Consider the following 24715-nt stretch of genomic DNA (forward strand, 5'->3'; position numbering starts at 1 on the left):
AACATGTCATATTTTTCACTTTTTTTTTTTTTTTTTCACTTTTCAAATGAGGGTGCACAACGACTCAATTGAGGGTGCAATGCACCCTTATGCACCCCCGTAGAACCGGGCCTGTGTCAGATTCTGTGGTGTCGGCCTGGGCTTCAGGAACGATTGCTGTGATGCGGTTATATTGTAAAGGGAGTAAGCCGCCATAATGATGGAAACTATGAATGACTCAGAGAAAGGCTCTGGTCAAAGATCAGAGAACACTCTGAATGTGACGTCAGAGCAGCGCGTGCGCCGCCTGCTCCCTGCCCAGCTGTGTGTGTGTGTGTGTGTGTGTGTGTGTGTGTTTGTGAAAAAGTGTCTATGTATGAGGTGACAGTCGCTGCTAGCTTTCACACAACAAGGAAGTAGAAGATATATCGCTCAACTGAAGGCACAAGCATCACAAAATCTTCGACTGTCCCGTCCGAGGTAAGCTCCTCAGAGGTGGCGGGTTTCGGGTCGGTTCTGAGCAGAAACCAACCGCCGGACCGCCGCGGAGCGTGTGATCCGCCGCGGTGGTGTAGCAGCTAGCTGTGAACGAGCAGGAAGCGTATTGTTTCCAGCATAGGGACACACGTAGCCTAATGTAGGCTACGGTCTTTTTACGTCTCTCCTTTGATATGCATTCGCTTTGTCGATACATTATTGATAGCCGGAGCTTCTGTTTTGTTTCTAAATATTTGGTGTACTATTCGACATAGAATACACAGAGGGAATAACCGTATAGTTCCTGCTGTAGCTCCGGATACAGCCAGATGCTCTCAGCCTCAGTAAACACTGGGGGGCTAAGTCAACATAATGATCTAAGGTCTCATTCACTGCCAGCGCTGTTTCTCTGGATGGGTTGTATGTCGTTTGGGCATTATTGCCGGGAGATAGACACGTTGCAGCACAACACACCAGTTTGTTGGGATACACCCCCCAAGCTAAAGGGCTGTGCTTTGGAGTTAATTGCCATCAAATCAAGCTTCACTGGTAAAGCAGGGAAGGTATGGCAGGAAGCCGTGTATGTCACTGAGATGATCTACAGTGTATATGGCAGCAGTGATTGAGCTCCCGGACTGGGATAGATTCCCCGGCTGTTACGTGGCCTCGCTGCCTGCTCTCTGCTGCAGCACAGAGGAGCGTTTATGCAGCTAAAGCAGCTTCTGGAACACCAAGTCTCTCTGCAGAGCATTCCAGGGCTGCTCGGAGACCAGCTGCTCCTCCCCAGCAGACTGTAGCCCAGACTGTGTTTCACTATATTCAGGTAAGGGGATAAGGATTCCCTAGAGTCTAGACGATCATTCAGGGTCACCATTGTTAATAACCAGTTTACATTGCACATTTCCAATACACGACTTTAAAAAAGTAACCAATTATTAATATGTTCTGATAGCTCCTCGACATCTCAGAGCTTTGCTTTCGGCTTTATTACAGACGGTAGTGGTCCTTCTCAGAGTTTCACTGTCCTTTAATAAATGTGTGACACACTTTGACATGTGAGTCTGATCTAGTGCTCTGATGGACACAGGCAGCATGTGGGCTGAGCTATACAAACCCACATGTCAAATGACTCCAGCTGGGAAAACGTGCACTTGCTTATTGTGTGGTACATCCTCAATTTCTTCATTCCCCGTCTACCTCTCACTTCTCTATCAACTCCACCATTTCTCCTCTCATCATTTTTTTTCTTCCTTCCTCCTCAGATCCCTTTTACTCGCCCCTCTCCCTGTCTTGTCATCTTCTCAGACTCCGATTCTCCTTCCAGCTCCAGCGCATTCCGTGTCAGACATGTGTCCTCTTGCTGATGATCTCCCAGGAGTGTCCTCTGAGATGTAGTTGAGCAGAAGCGCCATGTCTGCATGTACCCCATCAGCCTCTTCATCCTGAGCCCATCAGCCTCTTCATCCTGAGCCCATCAGCCTCTTCATCCTGAGCCCATCATCTGCCGTCCTGAAATTGTCAATATCTGTGTACAAACATGGCCGCTGTTCCTCCTGGGATTCGCATGCTGGTGTCCTTCGACAGGGACCAGTGGTGAGTGCAGTAATAGGTGTCTTAGAAGTACAAAGTAACATAACATTAAAATACTCAGGTATAGTAAAAAAAAAATGTACTTAAATACCATACTTGAGTAAATGTATTTGATTTACATTCCTTCAATGCAAATGTGTCTAACTTGACGACACGCACGCACACACACACCACACACACACACACACACACCACACACACACACACCACACACACCCACACACACACACACACACACACACACACACACACACACACACACACACACACACACACACACACACACATACACATACACATACACATATACACACACACACACCTGGGTTTGGTTGTCCTTGTATTGATGATACACTTCAGTGTGTCCATCATTTACTCCGTTCCAGCTCTTGGTTGGAACCTGCTTGAAGACCAAATAAACACATTATTACTCACACAAGCTCAAGGTCATGTTTTCAGCGATCAAAATGATAGATACCGTGTTGTAGACATGGTACTTTGTGTGTGTGCGTGCGTGTGTGCGTGTGTGTGTGTCAGAGTTGCCACTTCAGATATCTTCTGTTGGAGGCAAACGTGTGGAGACTGTAGCTATGGTGACTGTTGCCATGCTTCATGTTGAGTGCCCTCCATGGAAGTGGGTTAAATATGCTTATTCATCAGAACCTCTGCATGTGAGCCAAGCTGCCCAGGTGACTTTGATAAACCAGTGAATGTATCTATCTCAATCCATCCAGAACTCGAGTCCTGCAGGCATCAGTTGGGCACCAATCTCTAAACTGTACCCCACTCCATCCCTTAGAATCACAATCAGGAGTATACCCGTAGTAAGTTTACAGTGTAAACATGGGTAAGGGACAAAGCTAACAGTGATTTGCAAAAGCACACATCTAAGTTACAGGACATCCTGTATGTATAAAAACGTAGGAAGGTGTAACCTTGAAAACATGATAGTGGTAATGCGTGTGAACTGCCTGACCAGCTTGTAATCCAGCTGCCTCATACATTGTGTATATGTGGTCAGCATCTGTCTTTTACAGGGAGACAGGATAACAGACTCATATAGAGATGTTGAGATAGCTGTCAGCAGCTGATTAACACATTCTAAACACACAGCATTTAAAGTTGGCCCTTCCCTCCCGGCTTCGCCAGCCAGCACGAGAGAGGAGTGAGGCGGTAGAGCGAGCTTCAGTGTGAATAAAAGAGGGAGCCACCTCAAGAACACAACAGTGATTCAGAGGAATACAATGTTCATCTGGGAGTGTTTCACAGCACCTATAACCCAAGGTGTGTGTGTGTGTGTGTCCATTCCTTTGACATCACTACATTTACACACACAGCCACACATTGATGGAAGACTGCAAACTACTCATCCTTCAATTACACACACACACACACACACACACACACACACACACACACACACACACACACACACACACACACACAACACACACACACACACACACACCACACACACACACACACACACACACACTATCTCCCCCCCCCCCCCCCCCCCCAGCTGACAGCCTGCATGTTCCTGACAGAGCCCTGTCAGGAACATGCAGTGACGCCCTCTTGTGTTTCTTCTGTGCAGGTACAGGGTGCTCACATTCATCCTCACCTTCCTGCTCTACACCAGCTTCCACCTCTCCAGGAAACCCATTAGCATCGTCAAGGTAACATAGCCTCATGACTTTTGAATACCACTGAAAACTATATCTCATTGATGATCTCAAATGCCTCATCCTTTACTTAAGTACAAGTAAAAAATACTCTATAACAAGTACAAATATAAAATTCTCAATGTTACTTATGTAGAAGTATTAACAGCTAAATGTACTCCAAACATCAAAACTAAATGTATTTAGTATGCAGAACAGCTCTTTTCACAGTTTTATGTTGGCATAGAATATTTAATTTTATCGTGTTTTTATCACAACAAATACACAGATGGGCATTTTATATTGTAGTTTGTCAATGTGGAGCCAATTGAATGTACTTTTTAGGATATGGGGTTGTATTTATATAGTACAGAACTCCATTTTATGTTATCTTGTAAATATATCACATGTTTTAATATTTAACTAGTAATTATGAGATGTTAAGTAAATAGTGAGTAAAGTACAATATTTGTCTCAAAAATGTTGTGGAGTAGAAGTATATAGTAGTGTAGTGGCATCCAATGTTTCCTTTTGCCACTATAGAGCGGGGTTGACGACACGCAATCCAAAGCAATAAGCAGCCGAAGGTTTTCAGTTAAAAAAAAGCATTTTGAATCTTGTGTTGATTCAGGTCTTTAAGAGGCAGCTCTTTCTGTGCTCCCACAACGTTTGTGCCGTTGTCTGTCCTGATGCTTGTGCCGTTGTCTGTCCTGATGCTTGTGCCGTTGTCGGTCCTGATGCTTGTGCCGTTGTCGGACCTGATGCTTGTGGCCGTTGTCGGTCCTAGATGCTTGTGCCGTTGTCGGTCCTGATGCTTGTGGCCGTTGTCGGTCCTGATGCTTGTGCCGTTGTCTGTCTGATGCTTGTGCCGTTGTCGGTCCTGATGCTTGTGCCGTTGTCGGTCCGGATGCTTGTGCCGTTGTCGGTACCTGATGCTTGTGCCGTTGTCTGTCCTGATGCTTGTGCCGTTGTCGGTCCTGATGCTTGTGCCGTTGTCGGTCCTGATGCTTGTGCCGTTGTCTGTCCTGATGCTTGTCACCTGCCCTCTGCAATATATGAATCTGCGCAAAGCATTGATTCAGGAGTCAGTGTCCAATGAGCTTGAAACTTCCAGATGTATGGTGGTGAAGATCACTCCCCAACGTTTTACATTTTCTCTGCCTCGTTTAACCTCCAGGGGTCCAAAGAAGTCAATACCAACATGAGTAAAGGGTGGTAGATCTGGAGACACCCGATCCTCGGGGAGGTCAGCCATTTTCTGCTCTCCAACTGTGGCTAGCATTCTTCGGCAGAAAAACACAGGCTCTGATTATCTATTCTGGCTGCCGAGTTAGCACGAGGCAAGGATAATGGGGTTCTTCAGATCCATTGGCATTGCTGATTTGCTTATTCGTCCTCCCACTCTTAGCATGCCTTCAACTAAGATTGGGTCCAGCTTCCTGATAGAGCTGCTTGCTCTTACTTGCCTTCCTTTCTCCAAAAGTGCAAGTTCCTGAGAGAAGTGACGTCTTTGCTCAGAGTGAATTATTGACCTTTCAGCTTCTCTAATGTCCTCCACAGACAGATGCTGTGATCCAAATGTCAACTTTAGCTTGTTCATTTTGTCCTTTAAGGATTTCAAAAGAGTCCAATCTGGGGCAAGGTCTGCCTTTGCATATTTCCTTCTTTGATTTAGCAGAAGAAGAATTCCCCTTAATTTAAGTATCCAAGCAACCCCTCTCTGCAGTCTGCTCCATGATGAGTAATACTCAAACAGTTGGTTTGGTGGACACTCAAACTATTAACTGCTACATCCTTTCTAACCTCTGGGTCCTCTGATGGAATGAGGCCCAGGTTCTTAGGTGTTTTTGGCCAATATTCCTTTTCCTTTTCCAGATACTTAGGTCCTGTTATCCACCTTGATGTCTTTAGAAAGTCTTCTACATGCAGCCCACGGGACGCGTCGTCGGCAGGGTTGTCTATGGAGCTCACATGCCTCCACTGCTTCTCCTGAGACAGGTCCTTGATCACTGAAACTCTGTTTGCCACAAATGTATGATATCGTTTAGCCTGGTTGTTGATGTATCCGAGGACAGAGGTGCTATTCTGTCCAGAAGGTTGAGTCGTTGAGGAGGATCTTTTTTTAAGGACAACCTCACCTATATAACCTGATAGTTATTTATTTCAGGGAGGGGGGTGAGGTAATCAGGTAAACGGAGTGATACGAAACGAGACGAAAAGAGACGAAGAGGGACGGCGGGAACCCCTTGAGTCCTTGTTGATTACACAACATTGGTTGGTTTAAATTGTGTACAATGCTTTGTAATTTCCCCCCTTCGATTCGGAGAAACAAATATTTGTTCAGTTTAGGATGGCCGAAGACACTACACCCAGAATCCTCAGCTATTGTCTGCGTTGCCTTAAGCTCTGGTGATTGGTTGACTGCATTCCATATGAAAAAAAACGTTTCGTAAAGATAAATCATACTTTATTCAGCAGTGCTTGCTTTACTCTTTGAAAGTCATCACATGAATGCATTGTAATAAATGGTTTGGCTGCATTAATATTACACATCTGTCGTAGTTCTGTATTTGTATTTATCTACAGAGATCTGGCTCAGAATAGACCGGAAAACTATTCTTTTACCGTTCTGTTTTAATTTCACAATAAAGTTAGTAGTAATAATTTTGTTTTTTGATATTATTGTTTTTTATTAACTACTCATGTTAAGACCATCTTTTCTGTGTTGCTGTGGGTTTTTCCATCGCTTTTGTGTTACAAATATCAAAACAATAACTAAATATATCCGTCGTAAACTAAACCAGAAACAGCAGTATATTTTATTTTGTTAACACTGTAAACTTGACAGATTTTTAACCTATGTTTTTAACCCAAACCACCTACTGGTTAAAGCACGTTATTACACGTTTAGAGTAATATTGAAATCTTGAAAAGGGATGTCCAAAAATAGCAATTATATACAGTTTTTAATTAACTATTTGTAGAGAATAACGAGTAATGTATATACTTTATGGGATCTGCAGATACATATTTAGTCTTCTCAAGCACCAACATCATTACATTACATTACATTGCATTTAGCCGACGCTTTATTCCAAAGCGACTTACAATAAGTGCGTTCGACCAACAAAATACAAGCTTGAAGGAAAACAGAAGTCATAAAGTACATCAGGTTTCATAGAGCCAAAACATTTCAAGTGCTACTCAACTGGCTTTAGATAAGCCAGTCCCTCCAATCAAATATCTCTCCTGATTGTTGGCACTTGACAATCACCTTCCCTGAATTGTTACTCAGGGTGTAACTAAAGTCTGCTTTAAGGGGTTGTTTCTATTTCACATCATTAATCAGAATCTGTAAAGTAACTAAATAAATGTAGTGGAGTAAAAAATACCTGGTTAACCTTAAAGAAAGCCCTCAGGATTATAAAAGGACCCCCATCACCCCAGCAGAGCCGGTGACACCAGCAGGATCAATAAAGTGATCCGGAAAGCTGGGTCTGTCATCGGCATCAAGCTGGACCCCTTTGAAGCGTGTGGTGGAGGAGGAGGACACTGAATAGGCTGTCTGTCCATCATGGATAACCCACCCATCCTCTCCACCTGCAGCTGGACAGTCAACGGAGCTCCTTCTCCAACAGACTGCTGCAGCTCCGCTGTCACAAGGACCGATACAGGAACACATTCCTGCCCACTGCAATAACTCTGCTACAATTAAACTCACCTCTGGCTGGAAGAGAGAACTCTCTGCTCCATAGCTTCTCTAATACAACCTCGCTGTACATTGTACACATTATCATCTGTTCAATATTTGATATTCCATATTCCATTGTCATATATTTTTGAATATGTATATTTGCATATATAATATCTACATGTATATTTTCTATTTCAACACGTATATTTTCTATTTTTTTTTTTTTCTTTCTATTCTTGTTTATTTGTGGTTTTGTTTTATTGTAAAATGCCTTGTCTTTTATATGCTGCTGCAACAAAAACAATGTCTCAAATTGGGATCAATAAAGTACCATATTATCTTATCTTATCTTACATCCGACCAAACCACCAGACTAGGGACAGTTTCATCCCACAGGCCATAAGACTATTAAACACCTGAACTTTGAGACGTTCGATTCCTGTTTGAATAGTGTGCCGTCGATGGGTTTAATTCCATTTCAAAATGCTGTTTGTCGTAAACTTCAACATTGTCAAGCAAGCACATGGTGTAGTCCCAAACGATAGCTGAGGATTCTGGTAGTGTGTGTCTTCGGCCATCCTAAACTGAACAAATGTTTGTTTCTCCGAATCGAAGGGGAAAATTACAAAAGCATTGCACACAATTTAAACCAATCAATGTTTGTAATCAACAAGGATAATCTGGTGTTTTTTAGTTGATGAGTAATGCAAGCTGGCACTGTAAAATCAATCGACAGAGAATACTTACTTCCGGGTGTAAAATCCTGCGTTATCCAATGGGAATGGATGCTCACATTGCTCTCCGTAATACAATAAAGGGGACATGATCAATCGGAATATAATGTTCTTTTAAAAAACGTTAACTAAGGGAACAATCTATTTGACACAGCTGAAGCTCTGGCCTTCCTTAAAAACGAACTAATGTAATAAAAATCACAGTAGTATTACACACAATGCAGTGTTTTTTGAGACCAAAAATTCGTAACTAATGCACCATAATACATTCTGACGAAAAATAAAAATTATTATGAATACAAATAAAATAAAAGAAGCCTCCCGTGAGTTACTACAAGCTATAAAGTAGATTTTAAAAACGTTGTATAGAATAAAAGCTCACTGCGGGACGTTGTAGAAATGCGTGTGTGCACCACGACAAAGGAGCCTCATTCACTTTACATTGGGGTTGTTTGCGTGGTGCAGGACACGTAAATGTAACAAGTTCGTGAAACCACCACGCAATGCGGTGTTTAAGGAGTCGTGGTGGAGTCACGCATTCTGGTGAGATCAGGTTGCCTAGTCCAGCAATACTAGCCTTTTAGGGCTGTTTTCGACAGATGAGCGTGTGTATGCCAGTTTAATTAGTTGAGCTAATAGAACACCCCCAATTCTCTATTGTACGTCATAATAGCTACCATTTAGTTTGGACGCGATTGCGTTAATTAATAAGGTCACACTGTGTCAGTAAATACATGTGTGAGCTAGTAATCTGGTAGTGCTGCAATATTTACCTCTCTCTCGGCAGCTGAAGCAACTCGTTGGTGGCTCGAACTTCACGTTTGTTGACACTGTCATTGTCTTGCGCGGCCGACGTGCTGGGACGGTCGGTGTTCCCGACTGCATACGTTGAGAAATCGAATATTGTGGGAACAGATCCTGGCTTCAAATCCAATGTTTTGTTTTGAACCAGGCATCCAGACTGGACTTTGAGCAGCTTCTCATCCTTTAGTGGCAGCCTATGGAAATGTACTTCTTCCTTCTTCGTATAAAATCCATTTGTGCAGCCTGGGGCAATACAATAAACTCCTGACGACGACCGTTTTCTTTTAATGCACTACTGGTGCATTGCACGCCATGTTGTTTGTTATTGAGCTTTGGCCCAGGAAGCCGTACCCACTCAGTGACGTCACTGGAAAAGTCCCGGAGCAATGGAAGCGCCCATGGTCATTAGGCACGTATTTCAAAAAGTAAATTTGCGTATCTCGATCGTTTACATTGGATATAGACTAGATAAATACATTTCCTAATGGGGATATTGTCGCATGGAAAGCAGTTTGAAAAGTGTTTCCATTTCCCTTTAAGCTCCCTTTTCAACATCCTGTCCACCTTTACTGCAAGTGTTGCTGCAGTAAGCTCCAATCTGGGAATAGTGATCTGCTTGAGTGGAGTCTCTCTGGATTTCCCCAAAGTAAATGAAACATGGACCCTTCCCATACTGTTTGTAAAGCGAAGATAGCTGGTGGTGCCCTAACCTTTTTCGCTTGCGTCACAGAAGTGATGAAGCTCTGCAGTCCTGATTGGTCCAAAGTTCTCAGGTTTCATACACCTGTCCTCTTGAAATCTGCTAAGCTGCTCCAACTCTGTGATCCATGTCTGCCATTGCTTTGAGTATTCTTCTGGGATGGTTTCATCCCATCCACACTTGATCCTGCATAGCTCCTGGAGGATCTGCCTGGCTTTAAGGATACATGGGGAGAGGAATCCTAACGGGTCGTAGATGGAACTGACTGTAGAGAGGATCCCTCTCCTGGTAAGAGCTCTGTTTTTGATATTGACTTTGAATATGAAGGAGTCTTTCTCTGTATCCCATTGGATTCCAAGTGCTCTTTCAATTGGCAGGTTTTCCCTGTCAAAGTCCAGATCCTTGAATAGCTTTGCTCTGTGATGCTCAGGTATACTTGCAAGCACTTCACGGTTGTTACAGACCCATTTGGTCAATGAGAAACCTCCTTTGGCGCATGCGTCTCTGAGGTCTCTGATAAGCTTAATAGCTTGTTCAACTGTGGCCACTGATTTGAGGCAATCATCAACGTAAAAGTTGGAATTGATTGTTTCAGTTACCTCTTCGTCGTACTTGAAGCTGTTGTCTTCTGCCACTTGTCTGAGAGCATAGTTAGCAATGCTAGGTGAGGACACAGCGCCAAAGAGGTGGACCTTCATTCTATATGCCTCCAATGAATTTGTAGTGTCTCAATCTGGCCACCACAGAAACCTAAGGAAGTCTTTGTGCTCTCTCTGGACTTGCACTTGATAGAACATTGCCTCGATGTCCCCCATGAAAGCAATTTGTTCTTGGCGGAATCTAAGCAGAACTCCAATGAGAGTGTTCGCCAGGTCTGGACCTTGGAGAAGTTCCTTGTTAAGAGATGTGCCTTTGCATGATGCAGTGCAGTCAAACACAACTCTAAGTTTGCGCTTTTGTTGATGGTAAACACTGTGGTGAGGTATGTACCATATCTGTCCATCATTCCTGTTAAGCTGTTCTGGTGGCACTCTCTCTGCATAACCCTTTTTAACACATCCTCCATGAATGTTTTGTATTCCATGGCATATTCTGCATCCCTCTTAAACCTCTTTAGGAGATTTAGAGTACGTTGTTTTACCATTTCGTAGTTGTCAGGCATAACTATGTCCTTTTTTCGAAAAGGCAAGGGTAGGTGATAGTGTCCATCCTTGAGTTCTACGGAGCTTGATGCTATCTCCATGAACCTTTTGTCTTCCCCTGACATTTTCTTCTCTTCATAATCTTTTTCTGAGAAGTCCTGATTGTATTGTGTGATGAGGAGATCATTCAGGTTGGCTACTGATATTCTGTTGACCATTGTGACCACAGGTCCGGATTCCACAGCAGTACAAGCGTTGAGTGGTCCATTCACCACCCATCCAAACACTGTCCTGACTGCATATGGTCCATTTCCTTGACTTCTTATTATGTCCCAAGGTTCCATTGCCTTAGGAACATCAACTCCTTTAGAAGCTCTATGTCAGCATCAATTTCTTCAGCTGTATGTCACTTAGATAAGGCCATCTTTCCAGATCCTTTTGGGTAGGTACACTTTCTTTTGAGACAGGAATCTTACTCTGTGTGTACACCTGAGGTATGTCAAGGTAAGTACTGCCATCTAAATGTCCTATCTCCAATCCTTTGAGTTCGTAACTCTTTACAAGTCGTTCCTGACCCATTGTTCGTAGAACGACTGTCGTTTTTCGTGCTTTGGGATTCAGCTGTCTCATTAGATTCTCTGTGCAGAATGACGCTGAACTGCCGAGATCAAGAAAAGCCTAGGTTGAGATAAACTTATCTCCTTTGTGAACCTTGACTCGAACAGGCACTATGGCTAGGGCACAATCCCTACCGGCCCCAGTGGCTTCACCCGCCGAGACAAGTGCACTGTTGACCCAAGCTCCTGTTGTTTCAGTAGGGGGAGGCTTTTGTAGAAGTGGACTGTCAGTGGACTGTCAATGTGAACCCTCATCAAACATCCAAAACAATAACCATTTATCTTCAAAAAGTCAACCTTTTCCTTGTGTGGATGATGTTTGAACTGATGGCAATCAGTCAGCACGTGCTTGCCTTTACAAAAGTAGCAAAAAGAGGCAGGACTGCCCCCTTGTGGCTGTTTGAAGGTGCCGCGCTGCTCTGTGTTTGACGGTGCAGCGCTGCTCTCCTGGTCACATGCTGCTGCGATGATGGTTGCGAAGCTGCTGCCTCTACTTTTAGGTGTTTCTGTGGCTCATGGGTTGGCTCCTAGTGGCCATCCTTGGGCTAGAGATGTGGCGATCCTGTGTATCCCCAAACAATGGGTCCAGGAGTATTTTAGCTTGTTTTTCCATAAGCTCCACAAGGTCACGAAATCTAGCTCTCTCCTTTGTTCTCTGTAATATATCCTAAGCCACTGTCCGCCATGTTTCTCGCAGTTTGTAAGGGAGTTTAGATATTATTGATCTTATATTAGAAGGAATATCTAGTTCATCCATGTACTTTACATCTTGCATAGCATTGCAGCATCCTCTTAAATACATTGCATATGCCTGAAGCGCTTTGCCGTCATCCGGTCTAATTGATGTCCAGTTCATTGCCTTTTCCAAATAGGCGCTGGTTACTTTGATCTCGTCCCCAAAGTGCTCCTTTAACAGCTGTTTGGCTTCTGTGTAACCTCTTTGGGTATCCATATGCAGGCAGCTGCGAACGAGATCTTTGGGCTGGCCGGAAGTGCACTGGTCGAGAAAGTAGAGCCTGTCATGACTGCTAGCTGTTTATCCCCGATAAGGTGTTCGAAAGCTCGCATAAAGGACTGATATTCAAGTGGATCACCATCAAACACTTTTATCTCCATTGTTGGCAACAAGGTAAGTTTCTGCTGCATAATGATGAGGTCAGCAATATCTCTCTGTCTCTGTATAACAGTGTCCAGGTTATCATGGGTTTCATTGCGTTGGGTGGAGCTATGCATTGTGGGCATTTTGAAAGGTCTAAACGGTGTTGTGGGTTGCTGAGGGCTGCGAAGATTAGTGACAGTCCTCTGAAGTGGTGTTTTAGGCACTGCACCCAATGGCATGGGCTCCATGGCTGAGGTTTCAGGATCCAAAGTGTCTGTGCTTCTTTCTTTGCTTTCCTCCAGATAAGCATTCATTCCATCTTGAATTTGATCATCCATTTTTTCCTCCACGTCAATGCTTTGCAGAACCTTTATTTTAGCTGCAATTTCTGTGTCCAGTTCCATTTGTTCCAGTTCCATTTGTTCCAGTTCAGCTTGTAGTGTTGCTTGTTGTAATAGCAGTGCATGTTTGGCCTTTAGCTGCTCTAGCTAGCAAGCAGCCTTTCAGCAGACGCTCTTCTACATGCTGAGGAGACTGAAGAGGTGTTTGAGCTCCTGGACTTGTGTGAAACATTAGAGGTGCAGTCATGGGGATGAATCTTTGATTGTGCAATTCTTTCTCTTTTGCACACATCCACATCTTTCATACAATATTCAAAATGTGTCATTTTTGGCTCAAACCAGTCCACATGATCCTCCTCTCTCTCCTCCTCTGATAAAAGCTGCTGTACGGATCCATGAATACTGCACACGTCACTTATATTTTGTTTGAACATTTCCAAAGCTTCATTCACATGTTCCACATTCCCATCCTCCCAAGCAAGGCCTTCATTTCGTTCATTTCGTTCATTGTCCTGGTGCATGCTCCTAATTTCCCACTGCGGGAGGCTTTGAGTGATTTTAACAATGTTTCTGCGTCAGCAGAAGTCCTGGGATCGTCCGACATTATTTATTTGTTTGTTTTTAGGCCGTGCGTGAAAGACGTTGCGCTCCTTTAATGAGTCTCACGGAGCTCGCCTACTGGCTTCCTTTGTTGCACAAACAAATTGAATCACATTCTTTTCACAGACGATCCACAGGTGATTACAATCCTCCTCCAAAGTGTGCATCGCCGTTATGATCTCCTCTTAGACTTTAACACGACGACATTCCATTCAATGCCTATACGCATTTATTCCCTTTATTTACTCACGACCGGCCCGGTCTGTCCGCTCCGGCGTGTCCCTCTTCTCCGGTGATCCAAACGGTGTGTGTCTCTTCCTTACGGAGTTGTTCGACTTGATGTAGTGGTTTCCTCTTGCCACTACAGAGCGGGTTGACGACACGCAATCCAGAGCAATAAGCAGCCGAAGGTTTTCAGTCAAAAAATGTAATTTATTAACAAAAAAGTATTGACTTAAATAGTCTCAAAATAACAAATCTAAACCTATACTTTCTTATGTAAACTATACTTTGCAGTCCAATTTGCAACACTAATCTCTGTTTAAAATGTGCGGTCGAAAAACGGTTCCGCTCCCCGTCTCATGAGGTCTCAGAGCACCGCGGCCGTCCTCAATTACCTCACTTAAATACACACCGGAAGGTACAAGGAAACAGATCCTATTTACGATTTAAAATAAACAATCATTTCATCAGAACATATTCACCATGGCGATATAAATCCTTTTCCATCATTAATTCATTTATCAAACTATGAAGCAAAATAATAACGTTGACTTCATTGTGGCTCTAACAAGTAGCACTAAATGTAAATACTTAAGTACAAATATGTCTAAATAGTACTTTAGTGTGAAAGTAATTAGTTACTTTCCACCACTGGGAAGAAGAGCCTCTATAGCAAGGACTCATGTTTGAAGTCTAACTGGTATGGATAGTAAACACAGGTCTGTTCACTGAAGCTGCTCTCATTGTCTTTGACAGAGCGAGCTCCATAAGAACTGCTCCTCTGTCAGTGAGATCGCCACCTTAGCCTCCAGCAGCGGCAGCCCGCAGCCCCCCCCGCAGCCCCCCATCCACGCAGACATGGACTGCAGCTGGAAGCCTTTCGGTCTGTATATGCTTCACTCCTCACTTCTGTGTGTGTGTGTGTGTGTGTGTGTGTGTGTGTGTGTGTGTGTGTGTGTGTGTGTGTGTGTGTGTGTGTGTGTGTGTGTGTGTGGTGTGTGTGTGTGTGTGTGTGTGTGTGTGTGTGTGTGTGTGTGTGTGTGTGTGTGTGTGTGTGTGTGTGTGTGTGTTAAAAAGAGTATACTTACCCTTAAGCATACATGTTTGTGTAAATAGAAAGAAATCTTATATGTGTTTTGTTCTCAGACAAAAAGAACTACAGACAGCTGCTGGGAGCCATGGACTACTCCTTCCTCTGTGCCTATGCTGTGGGAATGTACCTCAGGTAGGAAAGCAAGAAGAACCAAATTCAATTAATACAATAACTGGACATAAATAATCAAAACATAAAGCTGTTGACAATCAGTGAAATCCGTTAACCAGATACATGTGTTATTAGGGAAGGGCATTCAACCCTTTTATATATCTAAATAAATACAAACAACTCACATTTACACCTCAAACACTGAACATACAATCTGTTTCTGGCCACATAATGAAAATAATGTGAATGCATGCATATGTTTGAGTTATGTGTACACGCAGTCCATCCAGCATGACCACATTCTGAAGACATAGACTGCTCCTCTTCCTGCTCGCACATCTTTCCAGCACTTCCAGATACGCATGACATGTTTTTCCAGGGGTAAGATGATATCCACTGTATACAAAAATAAAACCCAATCAACAGTTTGAATTTATCAATTTTTGCATCATTTGCTTTGGATCTGAGTGCTGTGAGGCTGTGCAGTGCTCTGACTGAACATACAGAAGGTTGTGAAACAAAGCTTCATGTAGGGAGACACTTACCAACATTATTGATGAGTTAGAAGTTGGGCCTCACATGATGTCACCACTGTGCACCCATGCAGCGGCATCATCGGTGAGCGCCTGCCTATCCGCCTGTACCTGACCGTGGGCATGCTGAGTAGCGGCCTGTTCACCTGCCTGTTTGGACTGGGTTACGTCTACAACATCCACAACATGGGCTTCTATGTGTTTGTGCAGGTGAGTTGCATCAGTGAGTCGTGAAGCTGCACTCGAGCCCACAGAGGCACACAGGGAACACACAGGGAACACACAGGGAACACACACACAGGGAACACACAGGGAACACACACACAGGGAACACACAGGGAACACACACACAGGGAACACACAGGGAACACACACACAGGGAACACACACAGGGAACACACAGGGAACACACAGGGAACACACACACAGGGAACACACACACAGGGAACACACAGGGGAACACACACACAGGGAACACACACAGGGAACACACAGGGAACACACAGGGAACACACACACAGGGAACACACACACAGGGAACACACACACAGGGAACACACAGGGAACACACAGGGGAACACACAGAGAACACACAGGGAACACACAGGGAACACACACACAGGGAACACACAGGGAACACACACACAGGGAACACACACACAGGGAACACACACAGGGAACACACACAGGGAACACACACAGGGAACACACAGGGAACACACAGGGAACACACACACAGGGAACACACAGGGAACACACACACAGGGAACACACACACAGGGAACACACAGAGAACACACAGGGAACACACAGGGAACACACAGGGAACACACACACAGGGAACACACAGGGAACACACACACAGGGAACACACACAGGGAACACACAGAGAACACACAGGGAACACACACACAGGGAACACACAGGGAACACACACACAGGGAACACACACACAGGAACACACACACAGGGAACACACAGGGAACACACAGAGAACACACAGGGAACACACAGGGAACACACACACAGGGAACACACAGGGAACACACACACAGGGAACACACACACAGGGAACACACACAGGGAACACACAGGGAACACACAGGGAACACACAGGGAACACACAGGGAAACACACAGGGAACACGCAGGGAACACACACAGGGAACACACAGGGAACACACACACAGGGAACACACACAGGGAACACACAGGGAACACACACAGGGAACACACAGGGAACACACAGGGAACACACACAGGGAACACACACAGGGAACACACAGGGAACACACACAGGGAACACACAGGGAACACACACACAGGGAACACACACAGGGAACACACACACACACACACACACACACACACACACACACACCACACACACAGGGAACACACACACACACACACACCACACACACACACACACACACACAACACACACACACACACAGGGAAACACACAGGAACACACACACAGGGAACACACACAGGGAACACACACAGGGAACACACAGGGAACACACAGGGAACACACAGGGAACACACACACAGGGAACACACATGGAACACACAGGGAACACACACAGGGAACACACAGGGAACACACACACAGGGAACACACACACAGGGAACACACAGGGAACACACACACAGGGAACACACAGGGAACACACACAGGGGAACACACACAGGAACACACACACAGGGAAACCACACCCACACAGGGACACACACACAGGAACACACACACACAGGGACACACACAGGAACAACAGGGAACACACACACAGGGAACACACCACAGGGGAACACACAGGGAACACACACACACAGGGAACACACAGGGAACACACACCACAGGAACACACACCACAGGGAACACCACCAACACACAGGGAACACACACACACAGGAACACACAGGGGAACACACACACAGGGAACACACACAGGAAACACACACACACACACACACACACACACACACACCACACACACACACACACACACACACACACAGGGAACACACAGGGAACACACACACACAGGGAACACACAGGGAACACACAGGGAACACACACACAGGGAACACACACACAGGGAACACACACACACACACACACACACACACACACACACACACACACACACACACACCCACACACACACACACACACACCACACACACACACACACACAGGAACACACAGGGAACACACACACAGTGAACACACAGGGAACACACACACAGGGAACACACACACAGGGAACACACACACAGGGAACACACACACAGGGAACCCCAGCTGCATCGCTACAGGGGAAACCCTCGTCAGCGCTCTGCAGGAGAGATGTCTGTTGGTTCATGATAGAAACTGTTAGGATAAAGTCTCTTTCACAAGGACCATCTAGACTCTAGGGTGTCTTACCAAATGGTTACTGGCCTGCCTGTTTGAATATCTTTCCCAGTCTTTGTAACCCCTCAAAGTGCTTTTACATAAAAGTCAGCATTCACGCACATTCATACACAGGCAGAGGCCACACAAGGTGCCCCTGCCCAAGGAATATGACATTCGTCGACACACTGTTGGCCATCGAGAGCAATTTGATGTTGAGTATAATGGACAAGGAAACATCAACATGTAGACTGCAGATGATCGAACCACCAATCTTCTGATTGGAGGACAACCACAGCCGCCCACAGGAGAGAATTCATAAACTTTCCTGCAACTCCAAATTCCTAGAGAATCACAGATGAATATTCACACAAAAAAGGGAACGCACACATAGACAGTACACGTGCATAGTCCCAGGTGCATTTACCCATGCATCAACAGAGCAATAATACAGGGTGTGTATCTCACTGTTAAACCAATATGTCGATTCATCCTCTTGTGATTTCAGGTGGCCAATGGCTTAGTCCAGACCACCGGCTGGCCCAGTGTCGTAACTTGCATCAGCAACTGGTTTGGAAAAGGAAGGTAAGGTCAAACCCTCACGTTCATTATGGATTTGGATGTGGCTTCTGGTTGGAAGTACAGTGTTTCATGAACAGTTAGTGGTGTTGTGTGATTTCCATGACAGTATGTAAGGTTGGTTTATTCTAAGTATATAATGGCTTTAATTTGATATTTGACAGTGTTATATCACTACAATAACATCAGCAGCTGGTGTCATACAGACATGCTCCACCTCGAAAGGAGAAATTACCAATTAGTTGGTTTATGATTGCATCCACTGTATACATGAACCAGTGATGTAGTTACTTTTCATGTAGCCAGTTAAAACATTGTATGTAAAATATTAGATCAAACAATGACCAACACTGCTCTCAACGGGGACACTGAGCACAGACTACATACGTGGACATATCTTGTGTTGAATCTGTTGTTGAGTGATCAAAGACACATTTACCAGTGAACCTGCCCTGCTGCTGCTTTGTTAGAAGACCTGATAAGTCAGTCACCAATAATAATCATGTGTTTTATTTATTGCCACATTTCAGTACACCTAAAGCCCTGAATGGTTCAGGGAAGAAATACATGTGTGACCTCCTGCTAAATGATGAACCATCCAGAACTCTCAGGTCTTCAGGGACTGGTCTGCTTTCTGTCAGAACTAAACATGGAGAAGTTATTCAGTTATTATGCTCCAAACATCTGGAACAAACTCCCAGAAACCTGCAGGTCCGCTGCAACTCTGACTATTGTTAAATCCCTGCTGCTTGCTCTGCCTTGCCTTGCCTAAAATAAATAATCAAGCAGAGAAAACAGCAAGACATGTGATGACAAAAGCACAAGCAGAGCAATGAGTGTGAAGGTATGAGGGTAGTAGGTTAGTTAGCATGTTACAAGCAGAGATGGGGTGTTACTAAAAAAAAGTAATATATTACATATTACATATTACTTTAAAAAAAAATATATATATATTACACTACTTCGTTACTCTCTACATAAAGTAATTCGTTACTTTATTTGTTACTTTACTCGTTACTTTAGTCGCAGGGCCGGCCCGACCCTCCCTGCAGGCAGATCACGCAGACTGCTAAAGTTTTAAATGTTCTCTTTAGTTCAGTTTCCATTGTCGCATAAGACTGATCCAGATAGCTCCTGAATGTTTTCCTATCTGACCGTGGCTGTCCTCTGTCTCCTGCTATCTGACCGTGGCTGTCCTCTGTCTCCTGCTATCTGACCGTGGCTGTCCTCTGTCTCCTGCTATCTGACCGTGGCTGTCCTTTGTCTCCTGCTATCTGACCGTGGCTGTCCTCTGTCTCCTGCTATCTGACCGTGGCTGTCCTCTGTCTCCTGCTATCTGACCGTGGCTGTCCTCTGTCTCCTGCTATCTGACCGTGGCTGTCCTCTGTCTCCTGCTATCTGACCGTGGCTGTCCTCTGTCTCCTGCTATCTGACCGTGGCTGTCCTCTGTCTCCTGCTATCTGACCGTGGCTGTCCTCTGTCTCCTGCTATCTGACCGTGGCTGTCCTCTGTCTCCTGCTATCTGACCATGGCTGTCCTCTGTCTCCTGCTATCTGACCGTGGCTGTCCTCTGTCTCCTGCTATCTGACCGTGGCTGTCCTCTGTCTCCTGCTATCTGACCTTGGCTGTCCTCTGTCTCCTGCTATCTGTATATTTTGCACAGTCTATCTCTGCTCACGCTGTTGCGTCAGCGTGTTCTCCTGCGTGTTGGCCATGTGTTGCACTGGAGCCAGACTGGAGCACACCGCAAAGACTTCAGCCGAGCACGTACGAACTGCGCATGCGTGAGTGGCAATAACTCTCCTTACCAGCAGGCGGCGGTAGTGTGTATTTGTCATTCAAAACAGGCAACAACCGGAAAACAGAGAAGAAGAACGTGTGAGATATAAATAAACAACAGCTATGTGCGTTAGCTTCACCTTAGCATGTGTTCTTTGCAGGTGTTTGTTGAGGTTTGATTATGACTGATTTGAGTAAGTAACGAAGTAACGCGTGTCGGAGCAATGTTAGTAACTGTAGTGTGATTACTGAATTATAAAAGTAGCGCGTTACACTACTCCGTTACCGACAAAGTAATATTATTACAGTAACGCGTTACTTCGCTCAGAGCCCGACTGCTGCTGCGTCGTCATGACATCACCGTTTACGTCGCTGATTTTCTCCCCAACGCCGCTCACAACAACAACAATGGGGGACTGCGTTGATGATCGTGTTGCTTTTAAATCTTACGAAGCCAGATTAAATTAAAGAACTCATTCTCAACCCTTACACTTTTCTCCAAGAGTGCCGTGGTTCATTGTTTATTAATGTGGTTCAGCGGCATTTACCGACCACTGCTCGTCCACTGGAGTTTAGTCTACCGTTTAGTAGTCTACCGTTTAGTCTACCGTTTAGTAGTCTACCGTTTAGTAGTCTACCGTTTAGTCTACCGTTTAGTAGTCTACCGTTTAGTAGTCTACCGTTTAGTAGTCTACCGTTTAGTCTACCGTTTAGTAGTCTACCGTTTAGTCTACCGTTTAGTAGTCTACCGTTTAGTAGTCTACCGTTTAGTCTACCGTTTAGTCTACCGTTACCTCACGGCAGGATCAGCTGGAATGTATTCACTGTATTGTTTTATCTACAAGATGGCAGGCTGCAGTCTAACACCTAAACTGTGTATTTGTCTTTATGATTTAACTTGTGTAGCCTGTACATGGACTGATTCCACCCGACAGCTGCTCTAATAAAAAACAACAGGAAATCGTATGAGGCAGTGTGCTGGTCTTCAAAACGGGAAATATCAGAGAACGGATGGTCGTTAAAGTAGGGTAAAAACAAACGGCATCACACTATGCCTGGTTAGTGTTGACTGGCTTTAGAGAAGTGTGTTTTTGTAAGTGTGTGGTCTAGTCACTTTGCTCAGCACTCCTGGCCCGCCTCAGACATAAGCGTGACGTATTTGGTTTGTGGTTCTTGACGGGCAGTCGAGTGGGGCCAGATAAGAACGGGGCCGCTGCGTTGGAAACAGGAAGAACCGGTGCTTAATCGGGCACTAGCTCCGAACTGACCCTGGAACTGCTTTGGTGGTAAAGGGGCAATTGTGCCTCTACTCTGGTCCACTCACGGAGATAAATTAGTACTCCTGTTTTACCCCAAGACATTTGCCTTTGTTTTCAATAATGAAACAACTTATGTGCTATAGAGGACATGATGAATCTAATTAAACGAGTGCAGACAGGGGTGTCAGTTTGGACACCCCTGACACAATCAGGGGTGTCCAAACTCTTTTAACCGAGGGCCACATACAGAAAAATATACGAAGGACTGGGCCACTAACTAGAGGTTTATTGCCTCATAAGTTCAGTTTATGTTAGCAAAATAATCAAATGTATGTCAATTATGAGTGTTGGCAGCTCATCCCTTAAAACAGAAGCCTCATAATAAGGAGAAATAGGAAGGGTGTATTTCAAGCTTGTTATGTAAATAAGTCATTAGGCTTTTTTCTTATCTTATCTTGTTAGAAAAATGTGTCCAACTTTAATTGACTGAATTTATTTGAAAAGTGGTCTTATTAACACATGAATACTACTGTGTTAATAAGACCACTTGTCCATGTTCCATTATACTTCATTTGCTGAGGGCTGATTCAAAATGGTCCGTGGGCCGCATTTGGCCCCCAGGCCGTAGTTTGGACACCCCTGGTGTAAAGCATTTCTCTATTTCAACTATAATGATTCAGATAGTGGCTACTGCATGCAACACCAGAACATAAAGCAGCACCTGTGTGTGTGTGTGTGTGTGTGTGTGTGTGTGTGTGTGTGTGTGTGTGTGTGTGTGTGTGTGTGTGTGTGTGTGTGTGTGTGTGTGTGTGTGTGTGTGTGTGTGTGTGTGTGTGTGTGTGTGTGTGTGTGTGTGTGTGTGTGTGTGTGTGTGTGTGTGTGTGTGTGTGTGTGTGTGTGTGTGTCAGGCGGGGACTCGTCATGGGGCTGTGGAACTCTCACACCTCAGTCGGAAACATCCTGGGCTCTCTGATTGCCGGCTACTGGGTCTCCTCCAACTGGGGCATGTCCTTCATCGTCCCGGGGATCATCATCGCAGTCATGGGCGTTGTCTGCTTCTTCTTCCTCATTGAGCGTGAGTGCAGCCCCCCCTCCAGGGCTACGATATGAATGGTTTGTGTGTGGCCGTAATGAGTTGTTCCTCGTGTATGCACTTTGCACATGTTGTAACACATAAAGAAGTTGGTGTAACTCGCTGTGGGAGGAGTTACCTAGTTGCTTTCTGCAGCTGTTTCTGCAGCTTGCTGGCTCACTGAAGAACAGAATGGGCTGTGAGCACGACGTGACTTCACCTGTGTATGGAAAGCCTCTTTATGCCATGTTTCCCCTCTTCAGATCCTAATGACCTGAAAAGCCTCTTTATGCCATGTTTCCCCTCTTCAGATCCAAATGACCTGAAAAGCATCTTTATGCCATGTTTCCCCTCTTCAGATCCTAATGACCTGAAAAGCCTCTTTATGCCATGTTTCCCCTCTTCAGATCCTAATGACCTGAAAAGCATCTTTATGCCATGTTTCCCCTCTTCAGATCCTAATGACCTGAAAAGCCTCTTTATGCCATGTTTCCCCTCTTCAGATCCAAATGACCTGAAAAGCATCTTTATGCCATGTTTCCCCTCTTCAGATCCTAATGACCTGAAAAGCCTCTTTATGCCATGTTTCCCCTCTTCAGATCCTAATGACCTGAAAAGCATCTTTATGCCATGTTTCCCCTCTTCAGATCCTAATGACCTGAACAGCCTCTTTATGCCATGTTTCCCCTCTTCAGATCCTAATGACCTGAAAATCATCTTTATGCCATGTTTCCCCTCTTCAGATCCTAATGACCTAAAAAGCCTCTTTATGCCATGTTTCCCCTCTTCAGATCCAAATGACCTGAAAAGCATCTTTATGCCATGTTTCCCCTCTTCAGATCCTAATGACCTGAAAAGCCTCTTTATGCCATGTTTCCCCTCTTCAGATCCAATGACCTGAAAAGCCTCTTTATGCCATGTTTCCCCTCTTCAGATCCTAATGACCTGAAAAGCCTCTTTATGCCATGTTTCCCTCTTCAGATCTTAATGACCTGAAAAGCCTCTTTATGCCATGTTTCCCCTCTTCAGATCCAATGACCTGAAAAGCGTCTTTATGCCGTGTTTCCCCTCTTCAGATCCTAATGACCTGAAAAGCCTCTTTATGCCATGTTTCCCTCTTCAGATCCAATGACCTGAAAAGCGTCTTTATGCCATGTTTCCCCTCTTCAGATCCAAATGACCTGAAAAGCGTCTTTATGCCATGTTTCCCCTCTTCAGATCCTAATGACCTGAAAAGCCTCTTTATGCCATGTTTCCCTCTTCAGATCCAATGACCTGAAAAGCGTCTTTATGCCATGTTTCCCCTCTTCAGATCCAAATGACCTGAAAAGCATCTTTATGCCATGTTTCCCCTCTTCAGATCCTAATGACCTGAAAAGCCTCTTTATGCCATGTTTCCCCTCTTCAGATCCAAATGACCTGAAAAGCGTCTTTATGCCATGTTTCCCCTCTTCAGATCCTAATGACCTGAAAAGCCTCTTTATGCCATGTTTCCCTCTTCAGATCCTAATGACCTGAAAAGCCTCTTTATGCCATGTTTCCCCTCTTCAGATCCAATGACCTGAAAAGCGTCTTTATGCCATGTTTCCCTCTTCAGATCCAATGACCTGAAAAGCGTCTTTATGCCATGTTTCCCCTCTTCAGATCCAAATGACCTGAAAAGCGTCTTTATGCCATGTTTCCCCTCTTCAGATCCTAATGACCTGAAAAGCCTCTTTATGCCATGTTTCCCCTCTTCAGATCCTAATGACCTGAAAAGCCTCTTTATGCCATGTTTCCCCTCTTCAGATCCTAATGACCTGAAAAGCCTCTTTATGCCATGTTTCCCCTCTTCAGATCCTAATGACCTGAAAAGCCTCTTTATGCCATGTTTCCCCTCTTCAGATCCTAATGACCTGAAAAGCCTCTTTATGCCATGTTTCCCCTCTTCAGATCCAATGACCTGAAAAGCCTCTTTATGCCATGTTTCCCCTCTTCAGATCCAAATGACCTGAAAGCCTCTTTATGCCATGTTTCCCCTCTTCAGATCCAAATGACCTGAAAAGTATCTTTATGCCATGTTTCCCCTCTTCAGATCCTAATGACCTGAAAGCCTCTTTATGCCATGTTTCCCCTCTTCAGATCCAAATGACCTGAAAAGCGTCTTTATGCCATGTTTCCCCTCTTCAGATCCAAATGACCTGAAAAGCATCTTTATGCCATGTTTCCCCTCTTCAGATCCAAATG

The 24715-nt window shown here is 44.7% G+C and overlaps 1 protein-coding gene across 5 annotated transcripts in view; it reads left to right on the plus strand.

Moving 5' to 3' along the window:
• Positions 1 to 309: 309 nt before the first annotated feature.
• The window catches only part of slc37a1 (solute carrier family 37 member 1), a 51793-nt gene continuing 27387 nt past the window's right edge, over positions 310 to 24715 (plus strand). For 3 of the 5 annotated variants that reach the window (XM_034109994.2, XM_034109998.2, XM_034109997.2), the window contains exons 1-8: positions 310 to 459; positions 1719 to 2049; positions 3644 to 3725; positions 14420 to 14546; positions 14810 to 14888; positions 15475 to 15610; positions 18309 to 18385; positions 22326 to 22492. In XM_034109994.2, the coding sequence (XP_033965885.1) occupies positions 1994 to 2049; positions 3644 to 3725; positions 14420 to 14546; positions 14810 to 14888; positions 15475 to 15610; positions 18309 to 18385; positions 22326 to 22492 (724 nt within the window). In that variant the 5' untranslated portion in view covers positions 310 to 459; positions 1719 to 1993. The remainder of the gene's footprint in view (positions 460 to 1718; positions 2050 to 3643; positions 3726 to 14419; positions 14547 to 14809; positions 14889 to 15474; positions 15611 to 18308; positions 18386 to 22325; positions 22493 to 24715) is intronic. The other 2 variants (XM_034109995.2, XM_034109999.2) reach the window with 2 other exon arrangements.

The sequence above is a fragment of the Pseudochaenichthys georgianus genome, chromosome 21, assembly GCF_902827115.2.
Source record: "Pseudochaenichthys georgianus chromosome 21, fPseGeo1.2, whole genome shotgun sequence".
Lineage (NCBI taxonomy): Eukaryota > Metazoa > Chordata > Actinopteri > Perciformes > Channichthyidae > Pseudochaenichthys > Pseudochaenichthys georgianus.